The sequence below is a fragment of the Verruconis gallopava genome, assembly GCF_000836295.1.
Source record: "Verruconis gallopava strain CBS 43764 unplaced genomic scaffold supercont1.6, whole genome shotgun sequence".
NCBI lineage: Eukaryota > Fungi > Ascomycota > Dothideomycetes > Venturiales > Sympoventuriaceae > Verruconis > Verruconis gallopava.
The window spans coordinates 120,782-133,715 of record NW_015622142.1 but is presented as its reverse complement, the minus strand read 5'-3'; the positions used below and the strand labels follow the sequence as shown (position 1 = coordinate 133,715).

At 53.5% G+C, this 12,934-nt stretch overlaps 2 protein-coding genes across 3 annotated transcripts; one reads left to right on the top strand and one right to left on the bottom strand.

The window, feature by feature from the left end:
* Positions 1-383: 383 nt before the first annotated feature.
* PV09_02331 (uncharacterized protein) lies at positions 384-1,552 on the top strand. The gene has a single exon (XM_016355351.1). It carries the CDS (start codon positions 518-520, stop codon positions 1,265-1,267), a length of 750 nt encoding a protein of 249 aa, XP_016216487.1. The 5' UTR covers positions 384-517; the 3' UTR covers positions 1,268-1,552.
* A 5,729-nt stretch (positions 1,553-7,281) lies between these two features.
* PV09_02330 lies at positions 7,282-9,985 on the bottom strand. Of its 2 annotated transcripts, XM_016355350.1 has the most exons (2): positions 9,210-9,985; positions 7,282-8,954 (listed from the first exon to the last, which is right to left on the bottom strand). In XM_016355350.1, the coding sequence occupies exons 1-2, from the start codon at positions 9,507-9,509 to the stop codon at positions 8,259-8,261; spliced, it is 996 nt and encodes a 331-aa protein (XP_016216486.1). In that variant the 5' UTR covers positions 9,510-9,985; the 3' UTR covers positions 7,282-8,258. The 2 variants fall into 2 exon arrangements, with proteins under 2 accessions (XP_016216486.1, XP_016216485.1); XM_016355349.1 differs by having other exon boundaries at positions 7,282-9,985.
* Positions 9,986-12,934: the final 2,949 nt, after the last annotated feature.

The following is a 12,934-nucleotide window of genomic DNA, read 5'->3' as shown; positions in this document are numbered from 1 at the left end:
AATTTCCAGGCGGAAAGACGTAATGCGCGTATGCGAGACGACGCCGGGGTATGGTAGCCGTAGCTCTATGTCTTATGTGTGAAGGATGGGCAACGAGAAAGATATGGGGGTGCCGCGTGTGGACTTGTGATTCCGAGGGGTGACGGACGACGAGGAGGGTCAGCACCGCCAAATTGAGTCTTCACGCGTCGAACACGGCGGTGTGGACGGAGAGACTGGACAGTCGAACAGCCAGAGCGGCAGATGTGCGAGCGCAATGCTAGAGACTGAATTTGGACGTGTGATGTGTTTACGCCCAAGAGCGTTAGCTTTGTCCAACGGCTAAAAAGTTCTGGGTGGAATGGAATGGTGGGGAAGCTGGTCGATCGGAGAAAAACACCACGTTTTTGCCCGTCCTGTCACATCCCGTAGGTCACAGCTGCCAGGCCGCAGTTACGCGACTGCGACGTGCCACCCGCTCCGACTCGGCGGGACAAGGCCGTCACGCCTCGACATGATAGATCGCTGAACCTGCACCATGTCATTCGACAACACGTACGCCGCCTTGGTGTCGAACTGGGGCGACTTTCTCACCGTCGCCATCCACACCATCCTATACGAGAGGCACATCTACCCCCTCGAGACTTTCATCACGGTCAAGAAATGGAACTACCCTGTCCGGCAGTCCAGACACCCAAAGGTGTGCAAGTGGATCAACGATGCCGTGGCTGCCGTGCTGGAGGAGCTTCTCAAGTGTACTGTCGACAGGGTCGCCGTCGTCATCTACTCGCAACAGGCTCAACCACTCGAACGATTCATGTTCGACCTTAGCAGATTCCCCATCGTGTCCAAGGAAGACCTTCACACACCTATCCAACGTCTCACCCCCAGTGGACAGCAGCAGAGCCCCACGCCAGCCAACCCGGCCTCTGTCGACCTGCAGGAACAGTTCCGCGCCGTTATGACGAAACTCACGGTCTGTGGCTCCATGCTGAAGCCCATTCCGCCCGGATGCACATTCACCGTGGCCATCGAACTCAAGGACGCAGCAGATCCACCCATCGGCCATCCTCAGCCTTGGATTCCGGTTCAGCCGTCACTGCAGAGAGAAGTTCCGCGAGCCGACTCTGAAAGTACATCCGTCAAGTCAGGCAGCGATCTTGGCGGAGTATATACAACGCCCATCAGATCTGTTGCTTCTGGCGAAATGGTCTTTGAGATGTGGATTGAGGAGGGCCAGGCGAAAGAGAATGAGCTTCAGAGCTCCCCGGACGCCGCAAAGCAATGATTAACGTTTTCGCTGTTTTCGGCTGTCACAGTATTGTCTGGGTAGACTATGTCTTTGGCTTCAGCCTCAACTGCGTGGAAAATTCTACGCTGTCGAGGCAAAACTCAGAAGCAAACCTGTTGCCAATGGTGCACCGGCTTGTAGGTTATCACGTTGAGCTTCTTGCCGGAACTACTCAGATTGTATCTCGAATAGACATAGCAAAAGTGAAAACTGAGCATAGACATTCTTGCAAGGAAGAAATGACAAGAAATTTTCTTTTTCTAAACATCAAGGTAACTGGCCTGTAATACAGTATACCATGTTCGGCGTTTCTCCAGGTCAAACCCCGCATATACGATGGAGTGCCAGCAGAATCGAAACTCGTCTGACTCATCCACGCCACTGCATTATTTGAACGAGGAGGGGCCGGTAGACGAAGTCTTGCAAACCAAATTATATTTTTCTTAATTGGACGTTTGCATCATTGTATCTTAGCCTCCGTCCGAGGAGGACGACGTTCAGGGGACTTCCTACCTCGCAGAGTACAACTGTACATCTGGATGAGTTGCGGATGGACGGCAACACGCAGGTATATCGCAACGATGCCGGCTACATTTGGAGGTACCGTCGATGATTGTGAGGGGAAAGACTCAGGCCGGGAGACTCGTTGGACGGGGACGAACAAACCGGTCGTGGAACACGCACCAAAGATCAGTGTCGTAGTGTCTGATGCGACATCCGCAACGGACATGCGCGCAAAGACAGAAAGGAGAAGTTGCAAGAGCATAACGTGCACAGGCTTGCTTCTGTCAGCTCCAAGATCTATGTACTGAATGGCTTCGAGACGATTACGGCTATTAACGGCGGCACGAGCTCTCATTTATGGTCTAGGATAGTGTCAAAGCGGGTCTACACGTCAAGTGGATTGTTCATACATCATGCAAGGGACAACCCAGCGTATCCTCACCCAATGCTAAGACCTATTTTGGTGTTCAGAATGTTTCCGAGCCGGCTTTGGTACATGCAGACACCAGCATCGTGGCGCGACCTGGTCTGCAGACTTCAGGTGAATGGAAATGCATCCGTCAAATACATCCTCCTGTAGGATCTTGGGCCTACAGAAAGACTGGTTACCTGTTTATAAGTCGGTTTATATCTGTTCCACAGTACGACAGCCGATCTGGGAGCAAATGTAGATGTTCAAAATCTGGAATGTGGGAATGAATAAGTTGACCTTTGGTGTTCCTGCCTGCCTTGCACAACGAGATGGATGCATCCCGTAAAGGTATCCTCTCCAAAACTCTGACTCTTCTGCGAAGGCGTTGATAACTTTGGAAGGGTAAAGCAAGGTCTGCAAATAGCAGCTTTTACAGAAGAAGTCGATGCCATTTTAAGTAGCACCTGCGTTAAGAACAAGATCCACAAGTTTTCATTACAAAGCTATGAATCCAACGATGTCTTCCGACGAGCAGAAACCGTCGATACGCAGAAGAGTTGAGGTCAAGCCTGAAGCATTTGCCAAAGAGTGCGGCAAGAGAATGCTTATGACGTATCAACAAGCAGCAGCCTCAGCTACCAAAGCATAGAGCTGGCAGCGCAGACCCAGACGTGACGCTCTTCCGGCCGAGCAATTCCATTTGTGTAACATATATCCGGCCTTTGATCGCAGGGCAGCATTGGGCAAACTCGTCAAGAATAGGCCATGCTTGCCAACGTCGAGATCGGTGCTACATGGACAGATGGCCGAAGTCAAAATATAATGTTCGGAAATACGTGAAAAGGACGTCGGGCTTGCTACGTCAACATATTTGCGGCTCAACCGTTCGACCTATGTAGGAACGGGGATCTGGCGCGTCTTCGATTATTTGACCTTTATGGATCTTTTTCTGGGTGCCTTTCGGTCCGGAGAGTTGTCTGAAGGTTTGATGAGAGAAGTTGACAAATCTACTGAGCAGAAGGCTGAAAAGGCTGAAGCATGGATATCTGGCGGACCATGGTGGAGACGGCATGAAAACGACGCCTGCTTGGAGAAAATAGGGTGTTATGTCAACTGGAGAAATGCCATGGTTGATATTACATTTCCTAACAAAAAAAAAACAAAAAAAAGGGTCTGGTCAAAAGAGACATAAAGAGGAGAACAGACAAGAATTTGCGCTCTCATAACTTATGCCGTTTCTAGCTGTCGAAAGCGTCTAGACCCAGCCAGGCACTGTTTAACATATTCCCAAATTGACCACCCATCAGAGCGCATATTAGTAGGAGAGCAGGATCGACTCACGGCTCCCGATTTTCTAGATCTGTATCCAAGGCCTGCCTAGAGTCCTTCATCCTCCCTCCAAGGCTCGAAGACAAGGCGGACGAAGTAGAATGCAGCCGTTACAAGATTCAGTACGGTGTCGTCTCGGGGATAAAACCATTTCACCTTCTGAAAAGAGAGAAGAAAAAAAAAAAAAAAACCGACGTGACGATGCAACAAGACAGACGCCATTTCTTGGACAGATCTACATGCCCAGGGCAGTCCTCCCGTCTTTGAGTTTACTCGTTTGGCAGAGCCCCTTCGCCGTCAGCGGTCGCATGAAAATGGTCACACGAGATAGAACGTCCACTGCTTCTGTTCCAAGTGTGCAAGATGGTGGGTGTGACAGCGAGTTTTCGCCCGCGGGTTGTACAACCGTCCGAAGTCACAAGAATTCCAGGCACGCATCGGTGATCCCGTAATCATGACCACGGCATTCACGCCTTGCCTGGGCAGGGTAGTCAAACGAAGCAAGGCCTGACGATGTTGCGGCGGTAGGTCCGGACACCTCGTGATTTGTGGTACATGGCCGTCAGGTATCATATTGTACGCATCGTGACCTTTCGAAAAACCAGACGAGGTTAGGCGGTACGGCCTGCGAGACCGACGTGACAACGGTCGCAAGGGCGAGGATTGCACCAACAGCATCACCACGCGCCATAGATGCCCTGCGCGCCCGTGTGCCGTTCTCTAGCAGATTTATTCCATGACTTAGGTGATGTGAGTACATTTCGAGGTAGTTCGCGCCAAAGAGAAGCGCTGTCATCAGCCAGGGGAGCATCCAAAAAACATAGAATGGCAATTAGCGTACAACGATGCCTCTCGAAGCCCCGCTCTTGTATCCTATTGTTCAAGCCACCGTTGTGCCTGATCATGAACATTCCATCCGCTGCGCTCCTATCTTTCAGCAAGTTGAAACTCGAGCCATCAGCTGTTTTTGACCATGGGAGCTACCGAGTATGGCTATGATTGCGCATCATGCATGGAGCACCTCTTAGCACTAACTACGTGCTGGATGCCGAGTCATAAGGGATTGGGTTTGTGGACGAATAGGGTCATTCGGAGGAGAATGAAGCCGCAACAAAGAACGTGCTCTCGACACAAATCAAGATGTCATCGCAGCAAGCATGAATCATAACCGTACCGCTCCAAGGCCGGCAACAAAAGGTATCAGTCCAGCCTGAACAGGCAAGTCGTCGTCGTCGTAAGTGGACCCCCCCTTCGGTTTAATCCTAATTGGGAGGGGCGCCACGTTTGTCATTGTGCATCGTCGGAAACACCCAATCCTACCAACGAACCACATTTCAGCAAGGCTTTGCATGCGCCTGCGAACTCCTACAAGTACTCGCGCCCAGTTCTTTGAGTGGGATCGAAACACACGGTCCACGTGGGGTTAGACGCAATGATCTGCCCGCCCAGAGCTAATGTGCGCTCCCGCCCGATGCTGTGCAGGACGAGAGCGCCCGTATTGGACAAAAAGCAAAGAAAAAGAGGCAAAAGCAAAAACTGCAAATGAAAGAAAAAGAAAAACTGGAACAGAAGATGGGAGGGATGGGGGAGGGCACAAGCGGTTATCCCGCGTAAAAGCAGTTACGCGCAGGCCCTTTTCTTCGGGGGTTACGAGAAGAAGCCGGGCTTGCAGCAATGACTACGCGAAGAAAAAAGATGGTGTACCAGAGTCATGCCTAGAGTCATGCAACCATCATTACCCCCCTTTTCACGTCGGGGGCTGACCAATAGCGACAGATTTATTTTCTGATTCGTAGCGGGCCAGATCTTTTGTGAGCGCGGAGCAGGCGGGCACACGGAGCGTCGCGTAAAAGACTATCCTCTTTTCCCTACCGCGCCAACAAGGATTGGGGAGTTCGGTTTCGCTGCAACAGTCGGCGCTTGGAGGATCCAGAACGGAGGGGTCCGTCCTGTGCGACCTGCAGTGTGCAACCTGCAGCAACAAGCCTAGTCGCGCAAGGATGGCAACAGTGCCGAGGAAGTGTGGAAAGATGTATCGAACGCTCTAAGGAGGGATTGGATTGTGCGCACGAACGCCGATGCGTCGCCATGGGCACAGAGAATTGCCGTGAACGCAGAGAGATAGATGGGGTGGAAAACAATGCACGCAGTAGTAAGAATGAACCCACGTGGAGGGAAGAATATGACGTAAGCATTGATCAGTGCAGCTCTGAGGCCATAGAGTGTGTGCGTGTGTGTGGCAGGACGTCGAAACCGCGCAGCATGCCTTGGTTGCGCAATGTTTCACACGCTTCAGCCAATAGACAAAGGGACAATCCTCCGAAGCCAAAGACAATCAAGCTGGCATCAACAGCCTCGTGGTCTTGAGATGCATGTATCACTACCCCTCAGCAGGGCGACACGAGAGACCAGAAGGAAAGAACGGCGAACGCCATTCGTGCGCTTGGCCCATTCGGATATGCGTCAAGACGAGGGTTGGAGCGCTGCGGGCAAAGGCATTTTTGCATTGACAGACGTGAATCGGACGGCCGATCGATGAAGTGATGGACAGTGTATGTCCGCATCTGCACATTTAGTTGGCGAGGGGAAGCTCTGAGCTTTGAATATATGTGTGCACGCGGTGCGACATCGACGCGGCCGGGTCGCCGTCGAGAATAAAGGCGGGTGCACGTTTGCTGCACGGCCAGCCTGCAGCAGAGACAAAGAACGCGACGTCGTCTCCCGTTGGCAGCAAACGTCAAGCCTGTCGTGCGACGACGGAGCCGGAGGTGAGGAAACGAAGCAAGACAAGGCCCCTCCCCCCCAGCCCCTTCGCCCATCGAAAGCGAGCGTGCCAGCAAAGACCTACACTTCAAGGCCATACAACACCACGTCGCTGGCGCCGTGGAACTTTCGAGCTCCCAATCCTCTCCCCTCTCCAACAATAGAATCAAGCAGAAAACAGCCAACGGCATCCCCGTCTGTCGCAAGGCTGCCGAGCGCTGGTGGTCCGCGCTGGCGGAACCGCCGTCCATAAAAAGCGTGACGTCTCCAGTGGCAGCGCGAATGAGAGCAGGCGCTTGGGGCGTGTGTGCGGGCGCGACGATCGAGGCCGCCGCGCGTGACTGCCGGACCGATCTGAGCGAGTTTGACTCCGGCGCGTCGTGGAAGGTAAGGGGCGTTGGGGGCCGGAGTAAGGGAAGTGAGAAGCGATGCTCGTTAGGTCTGCGTGACTGGTGCGAACAGAGAATCAGGCAAGGAGAGGTGTGTGTGTGTGTGTATGTGTGTTGAGCAGGGAAGAAGCCTGCTCAGGCGCGTAGCCGCCGCGACGGGCGACTCCTGGATGAGTGTGCGTGCGTATGTATGTCTTGCGCGACACGGCCGAGGATCGATTACATCTTTCCGCGCTCTTTGCGACACGTCGCCGCCGACGGCCGGAAATCTGGGAGACGCGTCTCCGCAGCGTCCTCTCACCTAACCCCTCCTTGGATCCTCGCTAGAGAAGGTACAACAAGCGTTTTTAGGTTGTTCTCGGACGGGGTGGGAGGAGGGCCATCTCCGCGCGGTAGCGAGGACGAGATGATCGCGATGGCTGCGAAAACTGCCGATGGGGGGTTTAGCAACGACGAAGGATACTTACGAAACGGCCGGACAGCCTAACAAAGTACGGATAGATGGGAGCGAGAAGAGAGAGTTGCCCGAGGATGGGGAGAAACATGTCTAAGACACCACGAGGGCAGACTCAACGTGGAAGGTGGATCAGTAACAGAATAAGACACGAGTACAACGACAAAAAAAAATTCTTTTCTTTTTTTTAAAAAAAAAGAAAATTAAATACCGGCCCAAAATTTGATATGTAAAGGTGTATGATACATTAAAGAGAAAACTAATTTGCTCGCGCAATACCACGCCAGCATATGTAGTCTCTATGAATTGTAGAAAGATCAAAAGGAATTTATCTGCTGAACCTGCCATTTTGAGAAAAAGATGCCCAAGAACTGAAAAAGCGCTGTGTAGGGGTATATCGATCGGAATGGTTGTACAAACTTTTTGGTGACCGCCCACGTAAGGAAAGCCATGGAAATTGCTTGAACGTAAGATCGTACCCGCTAGAAATTGTGCTGTGCGCCTTCTCCCGTTGCCAGAGTGTGTGCTGTGCATGAAAGAAAGCCGAGAAAAACAGAAGACAAACACCAATGCAAATTGCTTTTCCTCCTCTTCCAAGTTGTTTTTTTTGTGCCCTTCGTCATCGTGAAAACAAATTCCCTGCTAACCCTGGTGCTACTTTTACAGTTCCATCGCTGTGTGCAGAGAAAAGAGGAAGGAAAATGCGATAAACAAAGTGAGATTCGATCACCAAAAGAGTTTTCCATGTAAATGCAATGCAAGTGGAATTGCAGCAGTATTGGTGACACGGGGTATCATCGCGAGAGGAAGAAAGTCGAGAAAATGACGTCTCCGATTAACTCCGATTGAGGAAATGGAAAATTCACCGCGGTTGTGTAATGTGGCTGTGCGAACGTGAGCGTAATTAAAAAAACGCTCAAGAGTCAACGAATGACTCATCGCTGTTGTGTCGACTCCGGTCGAAGACTGGCCATCGTAGAACGTGGATGTTGCGTTGGAAGTCTCTGGGAGCCAGCTCCAAGAAAGAAATGAGGTGAGGCAAATCGACGATCGGACAAGAGCGCAGGCAGCAGTCCCAGGAGGAAGACGTGTCGTTGGATGGTGCTGGACGTTATGATGAGTGGTGGGAGGCGAGTCCTACAAGGTTGGGTTGCGCAGGATCTCGTCGCAGTTTGCGTCAAAACGCATGCTCCACAGACGGATGGCAGACATAAGTTTCTCAGTCTTGTCAAGCTCTCTGTCGCGACCAAAGATGGAGTCGACGAACTCGCAGCCGCTGTTCTTGCCCATGGTTACGGGCTTCTTGCCGCCGTTGTCGTCCTTGGCGGCCTGCCACATGTATTCTTCGCAGATCTTGAGCAATTTCTTGAGGCGCACCCACAGGCGCTCTCCGGACTCTAGGAAGTCCTCGACCAGCTCCCGGTTCTCCTCCTGGCGAACCTTGTCGATGGTCTCGTCGGCACGCTTGATCTTGCCTGCGAGTTGGATGAGCAGGAGCCAAAGGTCACCTGCCATGTCCGAAAGTGGCGTGGCTGGACCGTGCGAGTACACAGTCCAGTCATAGATCCATTTGCCCAAAGAATTTGCGTCAAAGACGCTGCCGAGGAGCGTGATTGGCTCCTCGCTGGGGTCCCAATTCTTGTAGGAATAGCCGGCGGGGATGCCTGCGCGCGCCGCGTCCTCGGCGGTTGCCTTGCGTACAGTCTTCTCGGTCTTGACCGGCTTTTTCGGCGGGGTTGGCGACGGACGGGTCGCCTGCGAGGCGCGGCGAGGTCGCGACTGGTTTGCTTTGAGAGGCGTCGGCTCTGCTTGGACTGGCTCGTACGCGGGGGCCTGACCGTAGTAATAGTCGTGATCAGTGCCTCCGTACCCATCAAAGAATTCGTAGGTCGTGGTGTAGGGCGGCGGAGCGTCGCGGTAGTCGTAGCCGTCATCGACAAAGACATAGTGCCAGTGCGAGTAACGACGTCGAGGGTCTACCTTCTCGCGTTGCGCATATTTTGTGGAAGAGGAGCGGTGGTGTTGTGTGCCATATGCGGGTGCTCGATAACTTCGAGTCGGACCCCGAGTAGAATTGAAAGCACTTACATATTCTTCCCTGCGCGAGGTGCCGGGCACAAAGGTAGTCTGGCGGCGGTCGCGGGGCGACGGCGTTGCGTAGTGATATTCTGGATAAAGATTTGGCGGCACTCTGCTGGCCGAGCCAAAGCCCGGTGGTGCATGGCTGGCCCGTCGAGCGTGGTTAATCTTGGCCGAACCGCGTGGGCTCGGGGTTCCTGCAGAAGCGTACATGGAGTATCGCGGCGATGATGGGTTATATGGAGGAGCGCGGTCGTAGGGTGGCGCATAAGCTGTTTGCGCCGAAGGATAGTGTGCGTACGAAGCCATTGAGTATGTGAATGGGGCTGGTGTCAGATGGCCGATGACACCGGAAGGGCGGGTTAGGTGAGAGGGTTAGGAGGAGGGGAGAGAAAGAGGAGTCGGAGAGCCGCGTGGAGGCGTCAAGGCGGCGGCTGCAGTTCGTTTCGTGGGTCTGGTCTGCGTTGTTGTGTGAAGGTCGAAGAGGAGGAAGAGGTGCGGAAGCTTTGGACCTTGAATGCACACATTGATGGACGTTAGACTGTCGGGTAGCAGTAATTGATCAGAGCTGGAGCAGCGAGGCTTTACGGCGACGGTCGAGACAGCGTGGAAGACCGACGAAGATTCGAGCGGAGGCGAGGCTGTTCTTTGTTGCGGACGCTATCGTTCGCGACAAAAAAGAGAAGAGGGAGGGGATTGGAGGGAAGAAAAAAATAATGTATACGAGGATAGGGTTTGTAAGCGAGGCAAAACAGTTTTGAGGCTGCTCAGAGACAAGACGAGCGAGGAAAGGGAGGGCTCGGCTGAACGTCGCGGCCCAGCGCTCGTTATATTCGCCCGGGCGCTGCGGCACTAGGGGGTACAAGGGGATTACGAGGGAATTGCTGGGGGACTTCTAGGGAGGTTTCCCGACACACGCGGACTTCAGCCCCCTGACCCTGGCCGCTGCCGAACCCCCCTATTGTCCGTCCGGCCTAAAGGGGCTGACTTCCGGCAGCAGCGGCCCAGCCAGCGCGGGAGTGTGTGCGAGCCACTGCGCCGGGTCCCTTGATGATGCTGAATGATTCCACACACGCACGCCCGGCGCGAAATTGCATAGAATTCTTCCCCTCCTCGTCATAATCATGCTCGGGCTTGCTAGTGATGACTGCTTTCCGTTGCTGCCAAATACGGGCGGTGCAATGCCCGCGAGCCTGCCATTTGCTCGTTTCCCACGGTTACTTCGTCGTCGGGTCGAGTGCTCTGCCGTCGCTCGCCCTCTGACTCTTTGTCCCGCCACGGCCAGGCAGACATCAATGCTAGCAGTCGGGAGGCGGAGACTTGCCCTTCGCCAGCCAAAGAAGAATGAAAAGGGAGGCCGAGCAACGCTCGAATGACTGCTGCCCTCTGTATGCTCTTGCCCGCACACATGAAAGTCGCACACGTATTTTCTTGCCTTTCGCCTCCACTCTACCGTGCTTTATGACGAATGCCTTGTCCGTCCCACCTGCGCTCGACTCGGCCTCTTAGTGTCATACTTAGGATGGACACGCATACAACACCTACGTGAACCTTGCCCGGCGTGACTCGTCCGTCCAACAATTCTTATTATTATTTTACTCTTCATCCATTCGCCCACACATGGACCGGGGGTGGGAAGAGCGTTCGAAAGGGCTGTGGGCTGCCGAGAACAACTTTTAGTGGGCGCAAGAGCCTTGTTTCCGTCGCACAGGCCGAAGTAGGAGTCCTGTAGGTTGTGAAAGTCGAGCCGCTGGGCCTTTTTTCTTCCAGTGTGTTCGTGTTGGTCATTGATGGAGCTGGATTGGTCGGATGGGTCCTGCACCACGGGCCGCTTCGCTACACGTACCCCTAGTCTCCTCTCCCGTCCCAGTTTTATCTGAGCAGCCGCTAAAGTAACTCGGTACATTACCCACTACGGTATATACGTACTCTCTTTGAGTACTCCACGGTACGTAGCCTTGTTCGCTGCCAACGATTCCCCAGTAGGAATACTTGCTGTGAGTACAGTACATGATGGTTGACACTGTGGACAGCAGTGGCAGCGAAAGAAGCTGGCTGTGGCGGTACAAGTGTGAACACAAGCAATTTTTGCGAACACCACTCGTCGTCTTCACACTCGCTCGACATCCCCAAGCCTCCCTAACGATGAGCTGGCAACAGCATAGCCCTATGCACCTGCGTGCTTCTACCGCAAGCAAACGTCGTTACAGCAACGTAGGCTTCCACTATTTTTCCCGCTAGATTCCGCTGCGCGGTATGATGATGTCGTCTGCAGCAACGAGAATATTTTGTTCCTTCGTCGCTGCCAACATGTGTATAATTTGTCCGCGCCCTCCATTTTTTCTGACGGGGCCTATCCCTCCATCCCCGTTACCCGCACGCGAGCCTCGTGTGAAGGGATGTCCCTCCCTCAGCCCAGCCTCCCCAGTGCGCCCTTGGCCGTTATAGCGACCGTGCAGAAGGCACAGTAATTTCAAAAGATTTTTTCTTCCTCCTCACATCATTTTCTGAATTAAGCCGTGCAATCAGTGTGTGAGTGAGTGTGTGTGTGTTGTGCCCACACACACACACACACACACTCACCGATCGAAGATGTCAAACAAGGAGAAGCGGGATCAGCGAGACGATGCACGTTCGGGAGCCAGATAAAGCCCACGATGAGCGAAACAGCCTCGTCTAGATGTAGAGTGTTGGAATCTGCGTTGTGTGCTGATTCGTGAAACCAAAAAAAAATACCAAGCCCTCGAAAAAAACCCAAAAACTTGTTACCGCTCCCACAGACTGGGACGTTGACAACGCACTTTACAGGGGCGGAAGATTCTTCCACTTCTATCGTGTGGGAAGTTAGGACGTCTCGTTGATGCCCACTACTTCTCTGACCTCTGCTGTCGCCCTCCTGCATATGCATCTCGCCTGTGGGACGTTTCCCTCCCGCTAGTCTTTCTCGTCCCATCTTCCCGTCTTCCTTGTCTCTCTCCAGCTCCTCCTCCTTCCACCCCTCTCAATGACCAGCATTGGTCGACGATCCGGCGTGTCTGGTCAGTGGGCAGAAAAGCCTATCAACACTAGCGTTGAAGGAGTCCCACCTTGTGAGGGCGACGATGGGAAATTAGCAAGCGCAAACCGTCGCCGCGGATTCAGGTGGCTCCTTCGAGAAGATGTGGCGGTGGCTTTCGACTCGCCTTCGGAGCCCGCAAGTCCGTTCCCCGGCCGGGTACGCGCAAACTAACGAAGTCCACAAGACACGCGCACCAAGCAATCGCACCCAGCTACCACGCTTTCCACACAGACCGAGTCGTCCTGTGTGCTGTGTACATACCTGACTCTGACTAGTCCTATGCATCTTTACCGCCTCTGTGTTCGGCTAGCATCCGCCGTGCCGTCCCACCAGCGCTCTCCTCGTTGTCCACATCCAAAATGCCAGCACAGCAAAACAGATCGATCCTCTGAACTTGCCCATGGAATCGTGCCCTGTGAGCCAGTCGAATTGACGCCCTCTACACGATGTACTGACCCCATGTACTTTTTTTCCCACGTCCTAGGATTCCCCCCGTTCCATTTGGCCGTCACCAGAAATTTCCTCACTGCACGTCGCGAAATCTTGGCACGACACACGAACCAGTTGGAAAAAAAAATATCTAACCACACGGCGCACACTCGAAACAAGGCACACGCACGCACGAGCGGAGAGGGGGGGGGGGGGGGGGGGGGGGGGGGAAGAAATTAGTTCGTGG

What these genes read in the sequence shown, in the direction of transcription:
- PV09_02331 (XM_016355351.1), top strand. Translation starts at nt 518, where the DNA reads ATGTCATTCGACAACACGTACGCCGCCTTGGTGTCGAACTGGGGCGAC.
- PV09_02330 (XM_016355349.1), bottom strand. Translation starts at nt 9,509, where the DNA reads ATGGCTTCGTACGCACACTATCCTTCGGCGCAAACAGCTTATGCGCCA.